This window comes from Oreochromis aureus, linkage group 4, assembly GCF_013358895.1.
Source record: "Oreochromis aureus strain Israel breed Guangdong linkage group 4, ZZ_aureus, whole genome shotgun sequence".
Lineage (NCBI taxonomy): Eukaryota > Metazoa > Chordata > Actinopteri > Cichliformes > Cichlidae > Oreochromis > Oreochromis aureus.
Genome location: NC_052945.1, coordinates 6558397 through 6582187, shown reverse-complemented (window position 1 = coordinate 6582187; position 23791 = coordinate 6558397). Strand labels below are relative to the sequence as shown.

At 39.3% G+C, this 23791-nt stretch overlaps 1 protein-coding gene and 2 long non-coding RNA genes across 6 annotated transcripts; 1 reads left to right on the top strand and 2 right to left on the bottom strand.

Moving 5' to 3' along the window:
• Nucleotides 1-11396, top strand: prr14 (proline rich 14). 2 transcript variants are annotated; one of them, XM_031750678.2, is made up of 11 exons: nucleotides 1-151; nucleotides 1250-1278; nucleotides 1381-1570; nucleotides 3012-3174; nucleotides 3258-3323; nucleotides 3991-4031; nucleotides 4419-7271; nucleotides 7351-7492; nucleotides 7643-7752; nucleotides 8596-8664; nucleotides 9263-11396. In XM_031750678.2, exons 3-11 carry the CDS (start codon nucleotides 1428-1430, stop codon nucleotides 9555-9557), a joined length of 3882 nt encoding a protein of 1293 aa, XP_031606538.1. In that variant the 5' UTR covers nucleotides 1-151; nucleotides 1250-1278; nucleotides 1381-1427; the 3' UTR covers nucleotides 9558-11396. The 2 variants fall into 2 exon arrangements, with proteins under 2 accessions (XP_031606538.1, XP_039467095.1); XM_039611161.1 differs by lacking the exon at nucleotides 1-151 and adding an exon at nucleotides 672-735.
• A 152-nt stretch (nucleotides 11397-11548) lies between these two features.
• Nucleotides 11549-14556, bottom strand: LOC120439865. The gene is made up of 3 exons (XR_005612820.1): nucleotides 14322-14556; nucleotides 12157-12389; nucleotides 11549-11925 (listed from the first exon to the last, which is right to left on the bottom strand). It is a non-coding gene; the product is annotated as an uncharacterized LOC120439865 (long non-coding RNA).
• Nucleotides 14557-16318: 1762 nt separating this feature from the next.
• On the bottom strand, nucleotides 16319-19682 carry LOC116328804. Of its 3 annotated transcripts, none has more exons than XR_005612918.1 (4): nucleotides 19506-19682; nucleotides 18999-19151; nucleotides 17915-18141; nucleotides 16319-17343 (listed from the first exon to the last, which is right to left on the bottom strand). It is a non-coding gene; the product is annotated as an uncharacterized LOC116328804 (long non-coding RNA). The 3 variants fall into 3 exon arrangements; XR_005612919.1 differs by lacking the exon at nucleotides 19506-19682 and adding an exon at nucleotides 19391-19454; XR_004200111.2 differs by lacking the exon at nucleotides 19506-19682 and having other exon boundaries at nucleotides 18999-19294.
• Between the last annotated feature and the right edge of the window lie 4109 nt (nucleotides 19683-23791).

Genomic DNA, 23791 nt, shown 5'->3' with positions numbered 1-23791 from the left:
GAAGTCGAGCTGTGATTGGACAATCCGTCTGCCTAAGATGTTTGGTATAAACGGATAACATCTTCGAGTCACTGCAGGGTGCCGTCGCTCCTGCATGTCTTGTTTACGGTGAGGTCAGTTCGGTACGCTGCGGTCCAGCTTATCATTTCAGGTAAGTTTCTTTAATGCTGTTTAGCTGCTATAACAATTTGCGGCTAAACTACGAACAGAAGTTTAGCTCCCCGATAAAAAATGGTCGAACCTTTGGAGATGACAGTTCCTTGGCTACGACTATTGCCTGGTGCCGTAACTGACTGCTGTACACTGTGGTGCACGGCGTCAGCCAAGGCATGCATTGTTGGTAGACTAGTATTAAAGCTCTACTTCAGACAAAACGTTTAACGCAGTATATTTTACAACAATAATTTCAGTGGTTGAGTCAAGATTTGCAGTGGTTTTCGTACGCTGGCTCATAAATAAAAGTTTGAATGTGAATCTGTGATTTCCAGCAAGTAGACCTCGCCCAATTTTGATGGAACAGCCGTTTCCATTCGATTAAAAACGCTGACTGGATTCCTTCGTGATGGATTGGCTATAAAACCACGGTGCATTTCCCTTTTACTGCTTTGCTGTTTCTATCAACTTATGTTAGATCTAAGCTTAGACAACTTTTCTCTAACCGACTCGAAGCGCAAGTGAAAGGATACGGAGTGCCAACCACAATGACTGGCATAGATTGGGAGCTGAAATTCAAAGGTTGAGAACCGAGGGTTTGCCTCCAACTGTACTTTTTATTATAATATTAATTGCATCGTTGCAATTTTAATTATTATAATTGGCGTTTATCAATTTTTAAATGATGTACTGTGAGCAAAACATTTATTTGCACGTCTCGCCAATGCTGCACTTAAAATCTAATTATTTCTGCGTCATAACTAAGCATAAAATTACTACGAGAAATGTTTTTTTCACCACGTTGATAGGAATTCTTCTAATGCACAATAATCAATTATTGTTTTCAGTGATTGCTGTATTGTATTAACGTTTACTATATTATATTTACTTGCACCTATCTACATTTTGTTGCTTTTATTTAATCATTTGGTAGACTATAATATCAAATATCCAAAATTTCTGTTTAACTGTGTTTTTTCCTGGCTTTATATGATATTGAATCTAGACTTCTGCTGTAATGCTATGTTATTTTCAGACATTTTGTGTATATATTCTAAAAACTTATGTTATTATTTATTTATTTTTTTAATTGCAGAATAAAGTCCCATCTCAGAGTTTAGCAAAGTAAGTGAAAAATCCATTTCAAGACTTCAAGACTCTCAAATGCTGATGTGCTGTTTTGGTGCCCCGCATGTTTGTTTTATTTTCCATTGTTGTTATTTACAGAGAAGGCCAGACAAGGAGAGGGAAAAAGAGAGCGAGAGAGCAAGGGGATGTTGACTTATCCCTCTGACTCACTCACTCAGATAGTTTGTCCAATGGATGAAGATGCTATCCCCCCAAACCCTTTCTGTAGTGCACCTCCCCACAGTGAACCTGCACCACCTTTCCTCTCCCTTTCCTCCATCACTCCCAGGTATAGTTGTCCTGGCACCTCTTGCTTTATTTTGCTCTTTGTATAATTTCCCCTTCTTGCATTAGGGCACTTTTTTTTCTTTATGAAAGAATGACTTTACGATCTGTAGACACAGTGGGATTTTACAGAGATCGAAATTATGACAAAATCCTTTAATATCTTTAAATGTTCACAGTTTGAGTCACTAATAGTGTTAATGTTCATCTTATTTATGGCATTTAAGGGGCTTCTATACAGCGATGCATTGTGCAGATTTGAGTATCCTGATGTTTTTTAATCCAAGTGTCTTCAGCTGTCACTTGGGATAAACGGCACAATCTGCCTTACCTGAGGAGTGTAGTATGAATCAAGAGCAATGGGTTAAGCTTCCAGTCAGTCTTCAATGTCACGAAGTTGGCTCTTTTTCAAAAAAATTTTTTTAGCCAGAGCAGGTTATGATCAGAGTTGTAGTTCAAAATTTCACAGATTCAAAGTGCGATATAGATTAACTGATGAAGGATTGCATCTTATACAAGTAACCTTTTGAACCTTACCTGCTAATACCATCTAATAAAGCCATGCATACAGGGCGTCAAAACCTGCCCATACTCTTGACTGAATAAAACAAAGTATATGAGGTGGTAGTTTAAAGTGATATCCATATCACCTTCATCAGGATAGGGGTCTGAATCAGATCTAAACACATTGAGCAGCCTGTAAGTTTAAATGGTTAAAGTTTCAGAATTCTGATGCACTGTCACAGCACTGTTGAGCGGAAAAGTAAATATAATAAACCATTCATTCACAAGATTATTGATTTTTTTTTGTTGTTGTTTTTGTCTCGTCTTTTGCCTCAATACCACTGCCTTTTGTCATTTTATATATACATTTAAAATTATCTTGATAGAAAATGTATTTTCTGTTCATCATCACTTTTGTGTGAAAAAAGGTTGATCAAAATACATCAAAAGCCTTCTTTTATGCGAGCTTGCACAGACCCTGAAGCGCGAACCTTGGGTTAACAGTTAACATAGCCACAGTTGTGATGCCTGTTGTTTCAGCCTTAAGTTTTAGGTTTTGTCAAGGCAGCTAATGTAAAGAGAGCCTGGCTATAATATTGAACTTGCTTTGAAACACCCTAAAGTGCAGACAACCACTAGTGTTTAGCTTTAAATAGCCTCTCCAGACAGCAAGTGGATCTGTGGAAGCTTGCAGGTAGACGAGCTTAGGTGGGATTATCTGTGTTTTTATACGTATTTAAATGGCAGAATCTGTTAACCTGGTTTGCTGTAAAATTTGTTTAGGAGGTTGAACTTTAATTGTCAGATGGTCTTGTAGCTATCATATTTATGCAGGCTGGATTTCACATCTTTTCTATTCCCGTTACACTGCATCAGTATATGTCTTTCATCATAACTTGGATAAATGGGTTTCTTTTTTTTCTTGTTTTATCCTTTCGCAGCCGTCCAAATGATGGAATATTTGGCCACAGGAGGAGTGGTCGCATTCAAGGCATCCGAGCTCAGACTCCTAAAGAACAAAGTAACACAGACAGTCAAGCGGCTCAGAGACCGACCAAACAGAATCCGTCCCCCACAAAGAGACAAAGAGAGAGTGGGATTATGGTAGGACTCTTACATAAAGTCTTTTTGATGGTCTTAGGTAATGAAATAAATCACAGTTAACACACCATCTCTCTCATTTATAGGTGCAAGTGGCACAATCTAAGCAGTCGGGAGTGGAAGGAACAGATGCACACGACAGCCAAAACAAGGTAACGGTCTGATTCTCTGAGATCCGTTTTCTTATCACATAGCTCTGTAAGGAATAGATTAAAAGACAAACTGAGACAGCCTGTCTGCATGTCCTCGGTTATATTTTTTTCGGTGTCTAATCTCTGCATGCAGACGCTTTACAGTAGACCTGTACAGTGTACGGGGTGTGAGGGTTAATTGAGCGATTTAATCCTCCTTCACGGTCTGCTGCATCCGACATAGACAAGCAATCGAGTGTTATAATGTGACCTAATACTGTGCAGACCGCAGATTTTAAATGTAACAATGTTTTCGTTGCAGAAGAGTATTTGTATTACAATTTAAATCCAGAGCAAACACGTATAACTAAATAGGTTACTGAGTGACCAAACTTGGTATCAGCTGTTTACAACCAATTTTGTCTCACCAAATTTTTAAAAGTGAGCTTCTTTTAATCTTAATCTACGCAGTGGGATTTTATTTTATTTTTTTAATTGAAATATGAAGGAAAACTGGGGGGACATGAGACCCAATTATTTGTTATAGTTATGCAAAACATTATATGGAAAGTTAGCAGGGAAAATGTTTCCCTCTATAAGGAGCAGCATTTAAATGTTAGCTTGTTGGTATAAATGCTCGGCCATGTTTATAAATTATTTCTAAAATATTTATGTTCTTATTTTGCAGGATGGATTTGATTTTGGCTTTACAGCAGAATGCCAAAATAGGTAAGTGTGACTGATGATTTTTCACAGTATGTATAGTGCATAGCCATTTAGTAGTCGTGATTTAGGCATCCCTTTTTATCTTATCTTTTACAACTTCATTAAGTGAATAATAAAATATTTGTAGTTTAGTAGTTTAGCGATTGTAATCAAAATCTTTGTGAGTATGGATCAAGGCGTTTTCCTATTTATTTATTTATTTATTTATTTATTTATTTATTTATTTATTTGTTTCCCGTGGAAAATCACTGGTGCCATGGATAATGAAATGCATTTATCTGTACTGTAGAAATCTCTATTTCTGTGATTATTATGTTATTATATTTGGATTTTATACACTTCCTGACTTTCTCTGGAAATCAAAATTGACTTTTTTTTTGTTTGTCATAGGCAAAAGGACCAAAAACTCTCAGAGCAGAAATTAAATCCGTCTCCAGGAGAAAATGTTGTTAAACTGTTAGATGAAAATGTCCCAGAAAGTCTTGATGCCGCCAAATCTGACATGGATACATGCGGGGATTTGGCTGCTGGGCACACTGTTGAAAATGCATATTCCCCAAAGGGATGGGTGATCGGCCCGTTGCTTCAGTCGTTCAAGTCAAAGATGGCCAGTTTCACAGAGATAGTCATGAGTCCTGTTAAACTTTTCCGAGCCAGCAGTCCTCCACCGTCAGTGGACCATTCTGACAGACTTGATGAGCTAAAGGCTGATGGAACAGCTGATGTTGAGCGTTCAAAGCCAAGCAGTACGCTTCATCCTGAAGGACAAAGTGAAAACGACAATCAGCACTGCAGAGCTGATCAAAACGAGCTCACTAATGTAGGAGATGCACAAAACACACAAACTGTTTCTCCTAAATATTCTAAAAAATTAGATTTTGATGAGGATTCAACAACAGGTTCAGAAATCGTTGATGAATTTGCAGTACACCAGAAGGAAAAAACCTCACCTGTCTCAGTGCCTTTGCCACACTGCCCCTCACAACTTGGTGTTTCAGAGTCTGTTGGCTCCTCTGTTGTTTTACGGTCCTCTCCCAATCTAAGTGCCTCTCGTGAATCCAGGTCAAAGATGTGCATTGCTTTGGTGGACCAGAAATTCAAGACTTCTGTTCGTCTAAAACCACTTTCCAGAAAACGTGCAGGAAATAGATCTGGCTTGAAGAGGGTTGACTCTAAGGAAGAGTCTGATCCAGAGGTCAGTAAGAAGCAGCTTTCTTACCAGAGCCTGGACTCAGGTGACACTGAAAAAATGCTGTCTTCGTCTTTCTCAGTTTGTTACGCTCAGCCTGACATGAACTGTTCTCAGCCTGATGGTGATGAAAAGAAGGAGACTGAAGAAAGCTGCCGCTTGATTCAAGAAAGCCTCCAAAAGAGTCTCGATGACAGTGTTAATAAAAGGACTCTGAGGTCCACTTTAGATCTGCAACAACAGGAGTGGCGGCTAAATCAGGATAAGTGTTCAGTTTCTGGTTTTGTGAGAGAAAAGAGAGGGTTGAAACTGAACTGTCATTCCCAAGACTCTGTAAAAAGAAAAAGACTGACACCAGATACACATACAAAAGTTACACAAAAACAAGAGTTATCAAACACAGCTTCAGGGAGAGAAGAAATTGAGTTAATAAATGAAGAAGCACCGAAGCTTGGAAGACAGAGACAGTCTGTTTTTGTGTCAACAAGAAAGACTAGGAAAGGAAAATCTGGTCAAGAAATGCTTGGTACAATCAATGAAGCTGTGTTGCACTCGCAAACTGAAAGTTCCCCTGATGCCATGTTGGTTTGTTCACTGGACAAAAGCACTGATGTGGCAGAAGACAACCACATGAGCTGCAGAATCAAAGCGAGCTCTGCTACTTCATGCAAAAGGCAGAACAGAACGGTTATTAGTAATTCTGATGTAAATATTGATGCCAGTATGGATCTTGAAACTACTGTAGCAATCACTTCTACAAACCAAGATGAGCCGTCGTCCGAAGCGCTCGTCCGTCCTTGTATAAAGCAGCTCCAGAATACAAGTAAGTGCAGGAATATTAACAAGAAGCCACAGAAACGGAAATCGCCAAATCAGAAAAGTTCAGTGACAGAATCAGACAGCCCTTTGGTGTCTACCTCATCGGTACTGTCAGTGGGCCTAATGGAATTCGTGCCTAAGGATTTTAATACCTCTCAGCATGCTGAAAAAGGAAAGGACTTGATAAGAGGGCTGAGCCAGCTGTCCAAGAGACCCAAAAAGGGTCTTAGAGGTGCTACTCAATCATGTGTATCCAGTAGGACTCTAGAGACACAAGAATGTGTCACCAACCTTCAAGAGAGTCAGTCTAAAGAAAGTAAAAGTAAAAACTCAACGGAGCCTGTATATTTTGAAATGACTCCCTTTGAAAGTAATTTCCAGCCCCTTCCTTCATCTTCACAACTTCATGTAGACTCTCCTTTAAATAATGATATTAATAATAGGCACACTCAGAAGAAACTAAAGAGTTCAGCTTCTGTGGCAGAAGAAATATTTCACACGGACTCTGAAGTTTTTAATGATGGGGGTGTCAGTCTCTCTAGGCTAAGGTCTACCGCAAGAAGAGCTAACATAAAGCCCAGGCAAGCAGATAACCAAAGGAGAAAATGCCGAGTTCTGCACAGTAGGACACGCAAAAGTGAAGAGGTGACGAACTCTGTCACAATGGATGATGCAAATCTAGCAACGTCAGGTGCACGCTCATCAGAAAACTGCTTCTCACACCGCCTGTTACGCAGCTACTCTTGCCCAGAGATCCCCTGCCTCCATCCCCATGACACAACTTGGACCTCACCATATCCCAGCAGGACTCTCACATCACACCAGTCCTCCCACAGTCCTTCTGTCTCTCAGGCGCCGAAATCCCTGCGGCGGGCTCGTCGACACACAGTCTGCAGCGTGGAGGTGGAGAGGGAGATCGCCCCCCTGTGTCTTCGTAAAGAGGTGTACCCGTCTAGAAGATCTGCCCTGTATGACCCTGTCACTCATCACCTGTCTCCTAGTGTTGCACTTTCCCCCAGCACCTCCATCTCTGCTCTTGCTTCCTTCTTCCTTTCGAGCCCCCTGGCTTTCCTTTCTAAGAGGTTTGACAGCAAAGGAGCTACTGGCAGTCTCAGCACTTGTAGCCATGTTTCCGCTCCCTCCTCCACTTCATCGCTGACATCCCCATTAAGCTCCTCCACATGGCACCATTCAAGAGCAGATTCCTCTGGTGCTGCCATGGATTCTAGCAGCAGGTAACATTCTTCGTTAAAGTCTGTAGTATGCTTGAAGGTGTTAACGCCAAGCTAATATTGACTCTCAATTTCTCTGAAGTGGGAATCCATCGGAGTGTGAGACTGAGAGGAGACAACAGAGTGAGGAGGAGGATGATGGCGAGGACACAAGTTCTTCCAGTCAGGAGTTTGAAGATGGCGGGCTAAGAGAAGAAAAGGCTCACTCTGATTCTGAAATTAAGGTACACGTTATTTAAAATAAGGTGACAGGGTATTTACAATTTACAGTTTGTTAGTTGCCACATTCAGCCGTACTTTTCTGAGATCACTGCTGTTATTTGTGCTTTATTTTATTTTTAAATAATCGTTAATCTCTTTGTTTATCTCAACAGGTGGTGCAAAAGCACGAGGAACGAAGAAAGGTGTCTTCTATCAGAATTCGGAAAACTTTACCCAAGCCCCAAAATAACCTCACACCCATGGGGCTGCCCAAACCCATCAGGTATGTGCTCTATATAAATGGGTATCAGGTTTTATTTCACTGTTTGAAGCAGCAGATCATATGTTGATTAAAACGCTGACAAATTTTAATATTTTGCCAGCGTTTTTCTTTTGTTATGTTGTGCGTTTTGAGACACACACACACACACACACACACACACTGTAGTTGCTTTAAAAATGTTGTTTCAACTCAATTTACTGATGCTCTAATTAGCGATGCTCAGTTCAATATTTTATTAAGATACCGGTTTGATCCTGAATCAGGAAACTTGAACGATGGAAGCTAACTGTGGGCACAAAAGGCTCAGATGATGATTTTTGGTTTTTGTCTCTCTGATCTCTGACTTTTTTTGCAAGCTTTGATTTCACTTAGCATGTAGCGTGTATCTTGACTTAAGTATATGTGTGAGAAAGTGTACTTGAAGTAAAACTTGCAGGGAAAGGGGGAGCTCGCTATAAACGAGCGGTATGTAATAATGAGTGAAATGAGACTGGGGTAAATGCATCGCAATTTTCATTTTATTAATTTTGTCCTATTTTTTTTAATATATCAGAATCAGAGAGACTTTATTAATCCCAGAGGGATTTATTAATCGCAGAAGGAAATTGATATATTTATATTGGTAAATTCAGGATCTATGGTTTGCTTCAAAATCAAAAAACATTGATTTCTCCTAGCTCCAGTTCAGTTGGAGTATAAAAGTAGGACAGATTCTGACTGATCTACAACTGAAAGGAAATTTATGTCAGTGCATTTCAGTACATGTGAGTTTTCTATTGATGTCTCTTTGATCAATAGAGATGCTCCAGCAGTGGTTTGTCTTTTTGTTCTGTTACATTACAGGCTGAAAAAGAAGGAGTTCAGTTTGGAAGAAATTTACACCAACAAGAATTTCAGCAAACCCCCTGAAAGGTAAGTTTGAGAGAAGCACCCACTGTTCCCTTAATTATTCCGTTTCTGAATATGTCTGCTTCACGTCTTATCGCCACGCTTTTCCTTAAGGCAAAGATAAGATTCTGCTGTGGTCCTATTCACAGCCTACAGGCAGCTTTGCAGACTGCTGTCTATTTGTTGCAGCTGTTTACTGTCACCAGGATGCAGGATCTGCAGCTCTGGGCTACGCTTGTTTGTCCTGTTGTTGGTCCTTGCTTGCCGTGGAGAAGAAGGAAGTTATAACATGTAAATGGCTGAAGTCAAAGAGAGAGTTTAAAAACAGTCAAATTTGTACTTCTTCTCAGACTTTCATATTCTTTGTGTATTGCCTAGTATTTGAAATATCCCTATCCATTCTGTATAAACTTACTGCATTAATCAAATCCTGCTTGGGACACAGTATAGTGTAGTAAAGAAGCTTAGTCTAACCAGAGGGTGGCACCACAGGAAAAGTCATATAATCATCTGAATCACTCTATTAGAAATGAAAAGGTGTGGTGGGTGTGTTTGTGTGCGTAATCAATTTTCTGCTGCTTTGCCTCCGTGACCTGACTGGAATTTTTCACTTGCATTTCAGCCGGCTGGAAACCATATTCGAGGAGGTGCCTCACAATCGCAGGAATGGCTCAGAGTCCTGGTTTGGTCAGAGGCGTGTGAAACGATTTTTAGAGTTCCTGGAGGTCGGCGAGGTCAGAAAACCAAAGAAGCCACTCGTCGGAGTGAGTAAAGCAGGTATTTCCACTTCCAGGACCCGAAGAGGGGGCTTCCTTAAAGACGAACCGTCCCTCAGCGTGCAGGATGTGGACTCACTGCTCTGTGCGAAGCTGGATCAGCTCAATTTGTGGTTGATTCATGATCAGAAAGACGGCTGACAGATGCCTCTCAGATGACTGTTTTGGGAGCCATTAAAAACCAGATAATACTGTCTATATAAATATTTCAACATGAAGATTGAGTGTGCCAGCAACTCTTTTTGTCAACAGTCTGTATAAATGTTGTGGTGGCAAGTTCTAAATGAAGATTGTTTATTCTGTAGCGTTTGTAGCCTGAAAGTTGAAGAACGGTACATGATAGCGCTGTTAAAAGTATTGCCTCAGAAACGTGGTTAAGAATGTGCACAGTAAGTCCTTTTTCAATCATTGCCGTCGCTGTCCCTTCTTCCTTTTAGTTACGATCCGTCCATGATGGATGAAAACTGTTAGCATCAGCAAAAAAATCAACAATATGAAAAGCTACAGTATCACAAACTCCCTGTGAGGGTGACTCAGTGCCATTCACTTACAGTGACTGTGTGTTTGATAAGTGATAATGTACGCTGCATCTGATTTCTCCAAGTGCATTTGGGCCATTTGAGGTGTAACTTCAAAAAACAAACAAACCTGAGATTTAAAGTTTTATGTTTAGGGGGAAAGGAGATTGAAGTGGCACAGTTTTAAGAAAATTGAAAGCCTGAAATCATAACCTCAGGGGAAGAATGGGTTACCTTTATACACCACAGATGTAAAACGCGAGTCGTAGGTGCAAACTTCAGTGAGGAGGTGCAGCAAAACACAACGCATAAATGCGATCCATTTGTATTTTGTTTTGTTTCTGTCTGTCTGGGTGATAGGTGATAATATGGTTCTCAAATTAAATCGCCAGCATTTATATAGTTCTAAATTATTCGTGTCAGTCTGTGGGATCTGTGATATGATAAAATTGATCCAGCCTTAAAATTTCTCGTAAATTTATGAATTTAATCTTTGGTGTTCTTGTGGATTACGACTTCCTCTCTAGCCTATTCACCGAGAATGGCCCTAACACACAGGATCCTAATCAGCTGTCTGTTTTTGGAAGAAAGCAGTCAATCACCTTAGATGTTGTGACCTTACCACATCATTGTAAGTGATTATATAGGCAGCTATTTTTTTTTTTAATTAACTAAATGCCGAATACAATATACTCTTCAAGGTGCCAGGTGGAGATTCATAGTCACTGGACTCTGTTTCACAACCACATTTTGTACAATCAGTCGTCTACATGTAGTTTGGACTGCGTACATCATTCTACTCAGCTCAGGGCAGAGCCTCAGTGAATGGTTTGTGTTTGTGATTTCATAACTGTGGAGGTTTCTTTTGTATTAAATGTGCCATAAAGACAATATGACTCTCCAGTAAGCATTTCTAATGATTACTGGAAGTGTCCACTGTTGTTTTTTCGTGGTGTTTATATTTGCATTGCAAGTATTAACTTGTTATTAAACAGCCTATATGTGTTTATTTTATATTTGCCAAATGTTAATGGGGTTGCCTTAACTGTAAAAATGTGTTTAAATAGGTGTTTTGTTGGCACATTTGTAATCATTGGTGTGTTTTTGTTTTTTGTTTTTCTGTGCGTGTTAAAATGTTTCCAGCAACTCGGAGCACAAAAGTCATTTTATTATAAAATTGTTTAATGTTTGTATAAAAGTGCAGCATATATACATTTGACATTAATAAAGCAAATACAGTAACAATGCAATAATGCCAATGTGGTACACCAAGAGCAGGACCTCATAATGTCCTGATGAAGCACTGCCACTCATTTTATCTCCGGTAGAGACTCAATCCTGAAGTTATTCGTTGCCATAATTGAGTGGCTTGTTGATTGATTCATTAACTTTCTTAATATGTGTAGTTATCTACAGTAAGAAAGTTAAAGTGTAATGGAGAGTATTAAAGTTTGGGTCATTACTGGAGCGTAACAGGTGTAATCTTTGATATATAATGTATATGTGTAATATTGTGTCATGTTCTGTAACTATAGGCAATGCTGGATTTTTACATTTGCAGTTGGAATTGTCCACATGTCCATATAATGTCAAATAAATATTACAGCATATAACAAACAGTTTTAATACATTTAATACGATTTTCAGCTGTTTGTTCTTGTAAATGCTGATTAGAGCACATTCAGCACAACATAAACAAATTCAGTATTTTTAAGGTTATTGTAACTTTTAGTTACTCCACAGCATCAGTGATATAGTTGATCAGAATCTTTAAAGACACTCCCCTGGATGTGCTCCACTGAGGTTCGTCAATCAAAGCCCAGCTTTGATAGGACCAGCACCAGTAATACCAGTGTCAAAGAAACTGACACCAGGATGGAAACCCATGTCACGATGGAGATGATGCCCCATTTTTTGGCCTGTCTTAAATACTTTGCAGCTCTCCTGTCTCTTGTCCCCTTGGCTTTCTCAGCTTTGTCAGCATTCTCAGCCTGGTGAAGTAAAGATGTGACAATACTTTTGAATTAAAGATAAAATAAAAAAGCAGCATTTTATTTCAGGTCTTTTCTCATGCCAAACAAACATGATGAATGACTAGTATATAGTTGTAAAGAGATGTAGCAGATAAGGAGTTTGTCAAATATAAACATGCTTATCCTCATAAGAAAGTTTTCAAATGCTGGTTTGCTGTAGGTTGCCTCCCTGCAGAGAAAATAAAATACCTTTACGGAATAAATCAAGGCTAGGACTCCGAAGCAGGAGAACCCGCAGATGATGCTAGCGATGGCCAGCTTCCTGTGGTACTTGTCACTGCAGCAGGACACAGCAGAGTCCTCACCGACGCAGATTACTTGATTGCCAGTGTCCTCAGGTTGTTGAACACCTGTTCCTGGTACAGAGTTCAGCGGGAGCGCTTCCTCTATCGATGCATCTAACTGATATGACTCTGACATCGCTGCAAAATATGCCGTCAAGTTAGAGAAAGTTTAAACTCAAAGACAAGACGTGGTAAGCTGTGCAAGACTTTAAACCATGTAAAGATTCTGTGTGCGCAACAGCACTGGAAGGATAAGTTAATGGTTTCAGTGGCTGCTTGATAAGGATGTTTGTTTAAATGATAGAATAAAACCAGTTCCTTAAAACTACTTTTTATCTGCTGGTTTCACCCTGCTTAGGTAAATGTTTATTTTGTTATTGCTCTGGCTTCTTGACTTATGCATCACACCGCATTAATAGTCAGACAGAACAGTACAAATAATCATCAAAGGGTTTTATGTATTAATTCTTTTAGCTATATTGTCCTTAATTTTTCAAATCAGTCTTTACTTTGTGAAACTGGAGCGCTCGGGGTATTACAGGATGAACTGTTGTTTCACTAAACAGCCTGACCATGTGACTTGTGTTACAATGAGTTGGCTTGGGGCAGCTTTAATAATTAATTTCCTACAAGACTGTACAAAATCCCATTTAAGAATTTTATAAGAAATGCCTCCTGCATGTCTAAACATCCCTCTCCATGACCACCTCTTCCCTGGGAATACCGAGGCATTCCCAAGCCAGCTGAGAAATATAATCTCTCCAGTGTATCCTGGAGCTGCCTCCACCCACTGGGACATATCCCAAACATCTCAGCTAGGAGACAGTCCCTCCTGAATGATTGAGATTCTCACTTCATCACTACAGGAGAGCCCAGTTAAAATTCAAAAAGGAAAAAGGCTCATTTTGGTCACTACCCACAGGTGTGTCCAAAGCTGATTAATAAGCTGTAATAATAACACAAGTCGATTGGTTGGGCACACAAGTTCAGCAGCAATGCCCCCGACTTACGCATGGCGCTGTGAAGGCAACCAAGACAGTGCCGCAACATCCAGAAGCTTAAAAATTCAGGGTAGATTTCATGTAGCCTGTGCACATCTCTAACTACTTTGGTGAACTCAGCCACAGTAATGAATGAGCCATCCCTCTTGTTCCCAGACTCTCTTTCCTCTAAGCAAAATTGGGATATAGGACATTAAAAGTACTCCTTCTACTTTCTCACCATATGCTCAGTTGAGGTTCTCCTTTCCTTGCTCTGACCAAACTCCCCCCACGCCCAAGTTTCTCCTTTAGCTATTGATAGAGCTGCACTGGCTTGGCGTGCTGGCACTCATTATCTGCCTCCTGAGTCCCACAAACCAATCAGATTCGACCCTTCTTCAGCTTGACAGCTCTCTTCACCTCCATCTGATTTGGGGTTTCCCCCCAAAAGGCCACAACCACCTTATGGCCACAGCTCCATCAGCAAAGAAGGAGCAGAACAGTATCTATTTAGACTTAATGCCTCCAGCCTCCTTTGAAATTTCTGCTGCAGGTTTGAATTGAGGACTTTGTGGAACCAGGTGCTCCCAGCACCTCCCAGCACCCTTTTGCTATATGTTCGTGTACACCAGGTTAGTCCAGCATCCTTTCCCACCATCAAATCAGCACTGCTCCTCTCTTCACCCTAGTCTAAACATGTTCTTCAAAATATGCAAAATTTGTAGTGTATTTTCTTAAGTGCGCATGAGAATTTTTTGGGGAGTGGGTATTTTCACAGGAAATAAAAAGTATCCTGTGAAAGGTGTAACATGAAGAGGATGATAGGTATCGGTGTTCCCTGTTACCTTAAAACAAAACAAAAGAAAAACACTCCCTCCTCTCTAAAAAAAAAGAAACCAAAAACTTGAAAAACTTGATTGGCTGGTGCAATCAAGAAAATGTATCAGCTAAGTGCTGGACTGTAATATTACACAGTGCTGTGAATGATTAGTAATAAACAGCAACTAAATTATGGCCTGTATCCTCAAATGTAGTGAAATACTACAGTAAATATGAGTTGATTAAGAAGGTTTTAAATTACACTACAAACCTGATTTCTTCGGTCTGATGTCACTCCTTCAGTGAAGCAAAGGTTGTCTGGTTTCTTTTTAGGGTGATATCAAAGTCTTGATGAGATGATAAGCAGGTATGTTCTCTCCTCTTTCTGTAACCTGATGTGCCTTCCTTTAAAACGTGACAGTTGAAGTTTAAAAATGTCTACAAATGGTCATTCAAACACCGTTCACCTGGTTGTAGGGCGACGACATAAACCTGTGTCTGTGCCATGTACGTTTCTGACAGGAATGTGCACGTGGAATGAAGCTGCGCCTGATAAAGACTGTAACTGGTTTAATCTGAAGGTGGCACCAGAGGAAAGGTCGTGTTATCTGAATCAGCTCTATCTAAATTGCTCTATAATAAGTAGGAAAAAGCAGTGCGTGTCATTCATAATATAGCCTGTACTATATTACCTTACCCCTGACTGGAACCTGCCACTTGTGTTTCAACATGCTGGATATTTTGAGGTAGTTCCTCGAGGTCGGTCTAGTTTGTGTTACCAGGTTTAACAAATCTGCACAAACTCCCTGTGAGGATGAGTCGCTGTTTTGGTAAAGCATAAATAAACAACCTAAGATTTGCTGTGAAGTTTGGGGGGAAACTTAGATTTCTGGTGACTGGTACATTTTATATTAAATCATAAAATGTCTTTGTTTAGGTTTTCTCATCACACCATAGTAAACAGAAACGTGTTCTATGTTTACAATGCTATTGCGAACAGGAAATGCCACATGCACACATGATGTAAATTCATATTACATATTCATGCAGTGGTTTTTCTTGCATGAAATGTAAGATCGAGACAATGTGAGGCTCCAGAGTGCATTTTGAATAGTCTGAAGTGTCCACTGCTGTTTTTTTTCTTTTGTGGTATTTAAATTTTCATTGCAGGTGGTGACATCTTATTAATCAACATCATGTTGTGATGAGACAAACAGCTGAAAGTGACATAGCTACCTGTAGAAGCCTAAAACTTCATCGTGATCCTGAGGTTTTAACATCTTTTTGGTGACAGGGATAAAAGACGAAGGAAGAAAATCTGCCTGAGATGCCCGGTCAGTCTAGCATGAAGCCAGAGACTGTGTTTTGTTAGACAGACCATCTAACAACTCACTGAATCAGATCCAGAGTTATCATAGGTGAAGCCATGGCTGTTGCAGGGCTGAAATGGAACAGCTGAGCAGGAGGGGCTCAAACCTTGTGCCAAGCATCAGCAGGAGCTTGGTGTTCAAGATGGATGCATCCTGTGGGGTTCCAGAGTCATTGTTCCACCCCAGGATGAACACAGATGATTGAAGTGCTGCACGAGGCTCATCCAGGCATTTCTTGAATAAAAACCGTCCCCAGATCATTAGTGTGGTGCCCGGGAATGCAGAGCTCTTTGGAGGAAAAGGTAAAAGTATGTTCTCCATTTCAGAGAAACCAAATACAGGCACCACCTCCAATCCATCCATGGTAGTGGTCTAGCCATTCATGGTCCAGACTCCACCGAGGTTTTGCTGGCCAATATATGGGTCACATAATGAGTCCATCACTACTGACGGACTCCCGGGAATCTTGGATTGCATGGACTGGCTTTTCCTGTTCCAATTTCTGAGAACACCTGACACAACCACAGGCATGAGCCCCAGAACAATTGTTGATGAGGAGAAAGTCCTCCTTGGGAGCCAAAGTCACCCAGCCACATGGGTGACCTCTCCTGATCCAAAGGTCAAAGAGGTGGCACACACGCCCTGATAGACTGGACTATTAAAAGAATGTGGTCGGTACAAGTAACACTATACATTTGAAAAAAATCTTTGTCAAGTGTTAATGAGATACTGTAAAACTATTAAAATATTTTGTTTTGTACGCACAAATACTTCAAGCAAATCAAAGCATAGAAAATCTGTTATTTTATTAGAAAACAGCTTGTGTTAATGCTTGTATAAAAGTACAACATGTATGTATGCATATATATATATATATATATATATATATATATATATATATATATATATATATATATATATATATATATATATATATGTACATTTGACATTAATGAAGTAAATATTGTAACAATGCAATAATGCCATGGCAACGTGACATTGGGTTTTTTTAATGAGTGCATGTTAAAATGTTTCAAGTGGATGAATACCATAAAGGCTCCCTCATTTTATTATAAAATTGTTTGTTAATGTTTGTATAAAAGTGCAGCATATATATACATTTGATATTAATAAAATAAAAATAGCAAGACCAGGACCTCATAATGTCCTGATGAAGCACTGCCACGATCACTGCCTCGCATTTTACCTCCGGTAGAGACTCAATCCTGAAGTCACAAGTTGCTTCATTTTAAAGTGACTTGTTGAATGATTGATTAACTTATATAGCATCTGTAGTCATCTACAGTAAGAAAGTTACAGTGTAATTGTAAGAATATTAAGGATTGAGTCATTACGAGAGCAGCTTTACATTTAAGTAGCTTTATATTCAAGACTAACAGCTTTAGTCTTAAATATATAATGTATGTTCGCATTGTCCATGGGTCAACATATTGTTCAATAAATATCACAGCATATAACAAAAACAGTTGTTAGACATTTAATACCATTTTCAGCTGATGTTTGTTCTTTGTGTAAAAACTAAAGGAGCTAGAAAAGTATAAATTAGGCCAGCACCCATTTCAGCGTAAGAAAAACCAACACAGCCTTTTTCCATTTAATGTAACCTGTAGTTTCTCCACAGCTTTGGTGTTCGTAGCTATTGATTCAGCAGCTTCCTGCTCTCCACTGTCCGTCTCCATAAACATCAGCAGAGCCACTCCTCTGGCTGTTCTCCTTTGAGGTTGATCAGTCCTTTAAAGTGGCGAGATATGAGACCAGTGCCAGCAGCAATGGAACTGACACCAAAATGGAAACCCACGTCACGATGGAGATGATGCCCCATTTTTTGGCCTGTTTTAAATACTTTGCAGCTCTCCTGTCTGTCGTCGGCTCGGCCTTCTCAGCTTTGTCAGCATCCTCAGCCTGTTAAAGTAAACACATGACAATATTTTTCATCTAAAGAGGAAATCAAAAATAAGAAGCATTTTATTTCAGGTCTTCTCTTATTCTAAGGGAATATAATAAATAATTGAATGAATATACACATGCAAGTTTATATTCTTCTGATTAATCTTATTATCGTATCATTCAAGTTGCAATCTGTTTAGTTCTTGCAATGAGAAGAAATTTTATACTTAAATAATAATTTTGGAGGAATTTGAGTTCCGAAGCCTCAAACAACTTCAGCAGAACATTGCTTTTCTTATAACATGAGGATCATAGCCTCATTCACTGCACTGTGCCCGGTTTAGAGCAATTTTTTTTAACACACCTGTATGAACAGGTGAAGTGAATGTAGCGCTGAAAAACTCTTTTAAACTGAAGAAGAGCTTCATGAAGAAATATGGATTCCAACAGGAATTACTTGCCCTGGTCTTGTGTCAGATAAGATGTGACTAAAGCATCCCAAACCAGCCATGGCAGTAAATCCAATTATGCTTATTCTCATAAGAGACGTCTTCATGTACTCAGAATGTGACTTAAAATAAAGTACCTTGACAGAATAAATCAAAGCTGGGATTCCGCAGCAGTAAAACCCACAGATGATGCTAGAGATGGCCAGTTTCCTGTGGTACTTGTCATTGCAGCAGGACGCAGTAGATTCCTCACAGATTACTTGACTGCAGGTTTCCTCATGTTGTTGAAGACCTGTTCCTGGTACAGAAGTCAGTGGAAGAACTTCGAGGTTGTTTAGATGGTTCTGGGATGACTCTGACATCTCTGCAAAATATGATGTAAAGTTAGGGAAAGTTTGACCCAAAAGACAAAAAACAAACATCTCAAACATGCTTAAACGTTTTGTGTGCACAGCAACACTGAGAGGAGTGTTTGATGGCTGCTTGATAGACATGTTTGATTTTTCAAGATAAAAGCAACTTTAAGGTTTTCAGAGGACAAACCCTGTTCAGGTAAACCTGTTTTCTCCACCACTGGACAAAACAATTTTGATTCAGATTCAAAAGAATTTAAAATAAATGTTTCCTACAGGTTTAAACACGCTCTTCAAAAAAAAAATATAGTGTATTCTTGAGAATGTGAGAATGGAATTTTTTTTGAGGACTGGGTATTTCCATAAGAAACAGAAAGTATCTTTTGAAGAATGTTGTAATACAGGGAGCAGCATGCGTAACAGTGTCCCCTGTTACTAAAAAATAAAAAATAAAGTAATAGCTTGAAAAACTAGCTTGGCGGACAGGTTGTTATGGCAAGTTGAAACCTGAAATGTCACTTATCTAGCCTCTGATTTAAAAGAGCCGGGCGGACAACACCTACCCGGTGTGCATTTTTTGGTAAGAGATGAGAAAATGTATGAGCCGAGTGTAATATTACACATGCAGGGCTGTGAATCATTTGTAGTGAAGAGGGAGAAAACTCTGTCCTCCCCCCTTCACATGAAGTGGAATACTGCAGTAAACATGAGGCGATTAAGTAAGCTTTGATCAAACACTGCTGTACACCAAAATCTTAAAGGTGGTTCTACAAGGCAAACAGAGTATTAACAACTTGGGAGCTAAGATTTTTTTAATCACTATGACGACCACTTAGACCGCATTCAAAGGTTGAAATCAAGTACAAACCTGAGCAAGTTTTAAAAGGCAGTGTCCTGAATCCACTCCTCAGTCTGATCTTTGTTCAAAGTTTGTCCGGCTTCTTCTCAGAGTGATATCAAGGCCTTGTTGAGATGGTCAGCAGGTCTATTATCTCCTTCTTTTCCAACTCGAGCTGCCTTCCTTTAAAATGTGAAGATTTCAGTTAAATATTTACAAATGGACATCCAAAGAGCGCTACTGTGATTGTAGAGAGACGACATAAACCTGATCTATTCCTGTTCTACACAAGTTGTTGAATGACAGGAAGAATAGCCTTTAGTGAAACTCTGTGTCTTCCACTCCCATTTCCCCTTTACTGCCCTGCCCTCTTTCCCCCCCGTCTCCACTCCCACTCATAAAATTCGTCAGCTTGTTATTACCTCACAGTGTTGCGTTAGTTCTCATATTTTATTTCGGTTTAGACTTTCCTTTCTCTTCCTCAGTAGTCGCACTGATACATATTGCACAGACTTACAACTGTTTCTTGTTTCATACCAGATTCCAGAAGAGCTGAGAAAGGTGTGTCCGAACTTGTAATGCCTTCGGGTAAACCTGAGATTCCAGTCTGCCATCTGTTTTTAAATTGCCCTTTCCTCTGATTGTACACTTGATTTTCTTTCTGCTTATCACAGCAGAATCAATCACTTTTGACACACCCTGCTTTTTTCCAGTCTCCTGACCCCCCTCTACTCTCTGACCTTCGCATAAGATACATTCAAACCCTTAAACTCAGACACTGATGCAACCTGAGAGCATTTTTCCCACATTGACCCCACCCACAGTACACAAATACGGCTTTTCCCTGAGACTAAAAAACCTGCCGTGACGTTGCAATCAGGGTGCTGTTTGTTTTGTTTTGTGTCATAGAGCCAGGCATTTAAAAAAAAAAAAAAAAAAGACTGCCGATATGTTACTACAGTTAATGAGCTGGTGGCTCCTTATCTAGTAATGACCCTTTCATATCTCCAAATATAGCAACATGGCTGTTTCAAAGCAATAAAATTGGTTTACGGAGTTGTAATTGAGCAAACCTAGACTGGGGAGAGATCACTGAATAAAATATTAAAATGAAAGGATACAAAGTATATAACTCCAATAAAGTTTTATAACATAAAAATTTTGTGGTAAATTCTGTCCTGTTAAAAGAAAAACCTCTGCTGTGTCTAGGAGCAGACAAACAAAAATATACAAGTGACGCAGTCATCTGCACTGCCCTACATCCACAAATAGCTTCTGGCAGGAATATGCAACTCTGCAACACAAATAATGGAAAACAGCCAGAATCTGGACACAAGTAAAGGTACCCCACAGAAACATTTAAACACCTTGAACTGTTTATTCTGCAACTTTGAAAGATCTATGTAAGTAAACTGGATCAACTAAAGCAGATAAGATACATAAGATAAAAACTGCTGTTATGGGTAAACAGCATCTTTATTGAATGATGGCAAAACAAAGTCAGAGTAGCCTTTTTATGATTTTTGTCAGACAGCAGGGTGTGTGTGATTTCTTCTAATTTTAAAGGTAATTAAGGCAGGATGCAGGGTTCAGGACAAGCAGACTATAAGTCTGCTGCAAAATAGCAGTCAGCAAATATCCTGTAGTGGCTGAGTAATACCAGAAGAATGTGACTGGTAAGTTTCTTCTCCAGGTGAATCATTGAAACCAACTGTGACCTGTTACCGCCGACATTCCTTGACCTTTCCTGCATTAACAATACGACTGCAATTGTGTGCGATAAAACAATATATGTTTTGTAGATGTACAGTTACAGTTCTGTGCAATAAAAAGGTTTAGGTGCAAGTTTGTACAGTAAATATATTTACATTCTCCCCAAAAACTTCAATAAAATAATGACATATATTATGAATAATAGTTTGAACACGGTGAGATCTAACTCACCACTGGTAAGGAATCTAAACCTTAGCTTTTGCTATCAAAATATATCATTCTCATTTATTTATTTATTTTTTACTCATTGTAACTAATTTTACAGAGGTCAAGGCTGATTATCAGAGTATTATCAGAGCATTCAAAGTCTTAACAGTTCCACGTCTTCACTTGAACCCATCCTCACCCCCCTTTTTTGTACTTTTAGCTGTTTGTATAAGGGCATTTTAACCACTGTAAACACCTCGTGACAGTCTGACATTTTTCCTGCCTTACTTAAATCTTCTATTGCTAAACCACTTCTAAAGAAAAACAGTCTGAATCTGTCTGTTATTAATAACTGCAGGCACGTAACTAATCTTACATTACTTTGCAGAATCTTTAAGGGAAAAAAAATGTCCACGAGTTACCACTGACATGCAGGGCCTTTATAAGACCTCTGTAAATGTGGGTTTTGCTTAAGTCATATCACAGACACAGTCCTGCACTCTGAAGATTTCTAATGATTTCTGCAATGTTGTAACTACAGAGGTGGGCAGGCCTATGGAGGGTGGGACTTTGGTGTTTGTCTTGGGAATTTTAGCTCATGTGTCATACCCCCATGACAACTACTGATTAACTTACACCAGTTACCATGGTCACTTGATTGTTAATTTAGTGTGTCATAAGCATGTGTCATCAACTATGCTCATGACACAGAGTTCCCAGTCTGCTGACTGATGCACTATCCGTTTCAGTGATGTTGATAACTGGATGGCTAATAACCGCCTTCGGTTTAACTTTGATCAGAAAGCAGTCCTGACCACTCGAGTCTCACAGATGCTGACCTCACTTTGCAGATTTCCTGGGCCACATTCAGAACATTGTTAAAATCTGTTTTATCACCACAGAAGTATAACACAGATTCAGCAGTTATCATGTAACTGAATAACTCATCCATGTATTTCTAGTTTGCTGGATGATTGCAATGCACTGCTTACAGGAATCTTAAGAAACTACCTTGAACAACTAAAGCCACAGCTTGCAAAATTATAGGTAAATATTTAACTATGTTACTACTATAACTATTTATTTATATTCTGCGTTATTCTGCATCCAAAGTTTTAAAAATCACTTTCCATCCTGTATTAAAACTTTTAACGTTTTAATACTGGTTTTTATGCCTCAGTAGCTCTCTGGCATGCTCATAAAAATGATGAACTATGAACCCAGGTCTTTACGAACACTAGACACGCTTTGGCTTCAACTTTGGCTTTAACATTTTTACTGGTCTACTGCTGGTTAGTTTCTTATTGAATTTGATTGATTGATTGATTGATTGATTGATCATACTTTATTCATCCCGAGGGAATAAAGTATGATCTATTCTATTTCTTTATCAGTTTAACTTCTGTGCTTCACATAAAGCATGTTTTTCTTACATCTGCCAGTTGAATTATATTAGGCTTACAAATGTCCTTTTTGATAAAGCATATAGTTAGGGCTGGATCAGGTGACCCTGATTCTTGCCTTAGGCTATAGGGGCTTCCAATGATGGATTAGTGTTTCTTCTTCACTGTGTGTTTACACACCTGCATTCAATTCTGCATTTAATCATTAGTTAATATTAATACTCTGGATCTCCTCCACAGTGTGTCTTTTGTCCTTTTTCCCTTCCCTCACCCCCAACCTGTCACAGCAGACGGCCGCCCCTCCCCAAACCCAGTTCTGCCAGAGGTTTCTTCTTATTAAAAGGGACTTTTTCCGTCTCATTGTCGCTAAGTGCTTGGTGAAAGGGGGTCATTTGATTGATGGGGTTCTTATCTGTGTTGCCTTGAGGCAACTGTTGTTATATTTGGCACTACATAAATGAAATGGGATTAAATCAGTTTTACAAAAGTGTCACAGCTATAACGTTTGTGGTAGTCTGTGTATCTTAACTTGACTTTAATACCAGTAGAACAGGAGTAAATACAGTAGAGCACAGATGGGTTTGCAAGGAAGATAAGCAACCAGAAGTCAAGAATTAGCTGGTTAATAAACTGGTAGTTAAGCAAATGGTCCATAGGTACAAAACTTTAATGACTGATCTGGGCTTTCTGCAGCGGTGAAGTTTGTTTCCTCAGAAACTGTGTTAATTCCCGAGGACCAAAAAACCTCTCACCAACCTCCTGTCTTTGCAAAAGTACTGTGATTGTGCTTGGCGTCCATGAGGCAGGTTATTTTCCAGCTGGTAAAAGGGGGAATGGACAAAGCAGGTATGCAGATAGGTCCAGGTTCTCCAGAGAGTTTCCCAAACACAGGAAATGAAAGGCAGGTGAGCGTCTCACAGGTTAAACCCAAGCAAACAGTTTATAATTGCACTAAAACCCCTAAATAACAGTACCACAAAAACAGTTTAACAATCCTGAGCAGCACTCTGAATTTAAATACTGAGGATGATTGCTCAGGTGTACAACAGCTGTGCTTGCTCTGGGTTATCAGACACCACACCCACTGCTGTAAAGGATTGGTTAATCACCATTCACTTGCACAGAGAGGGGAGAAAAAGGTAGAACAGCAATGAGGGAGAGAGAGAAAGCAGGTGCCACACCAGGACAGGATGAACCATTTCTATTTGTTTATTTATTTAACTGTATGTATTGTGTTTATACTTTTATGTTTAATTTTAAATCGCCTGGAAGATAAAGAATGGAAAAATAGTTAAAATACGTGAAGTTCATTGCAGCCGTATGAAATAAGGTTGGTGAAATTTAGGGGAAAGAAACTGTAGATATTGTCTTAAATGAATGTGCATTGCAATGTTGGTATCACATTTTTATTTTTATTTATTGTTTGTATTTTATTTATTTATCCTGCTTGTGTACGTTTTTTGTGTTTTATTTGACAGTATTTGTTTTTTATCATCTGAG

Bases quoted from the DNA above. Each gene is read 5' to 3' on its own strand.
- prr14 (XM_031750678.2), top strand. From the start codon at position 1,428: ATGTTGACTTATCCCTCTGACTCACTCACTCAGATAGTTTGTCCAATG. The intron at 3,324-3,990 runs GTAACGGTCTGA...CTTATTTTGCAG, and splicing joins CACACGACAGCCAAAACAAG to GATGGATTTGATTTTGGCTT. The intron at 7,493-7,642 runs GTACACGTTATT...TTATCTCAACAG, and splicing joins ACTCTGATTCTGAAATTAAG to GTGGTGCAAAAGCACGAGGA.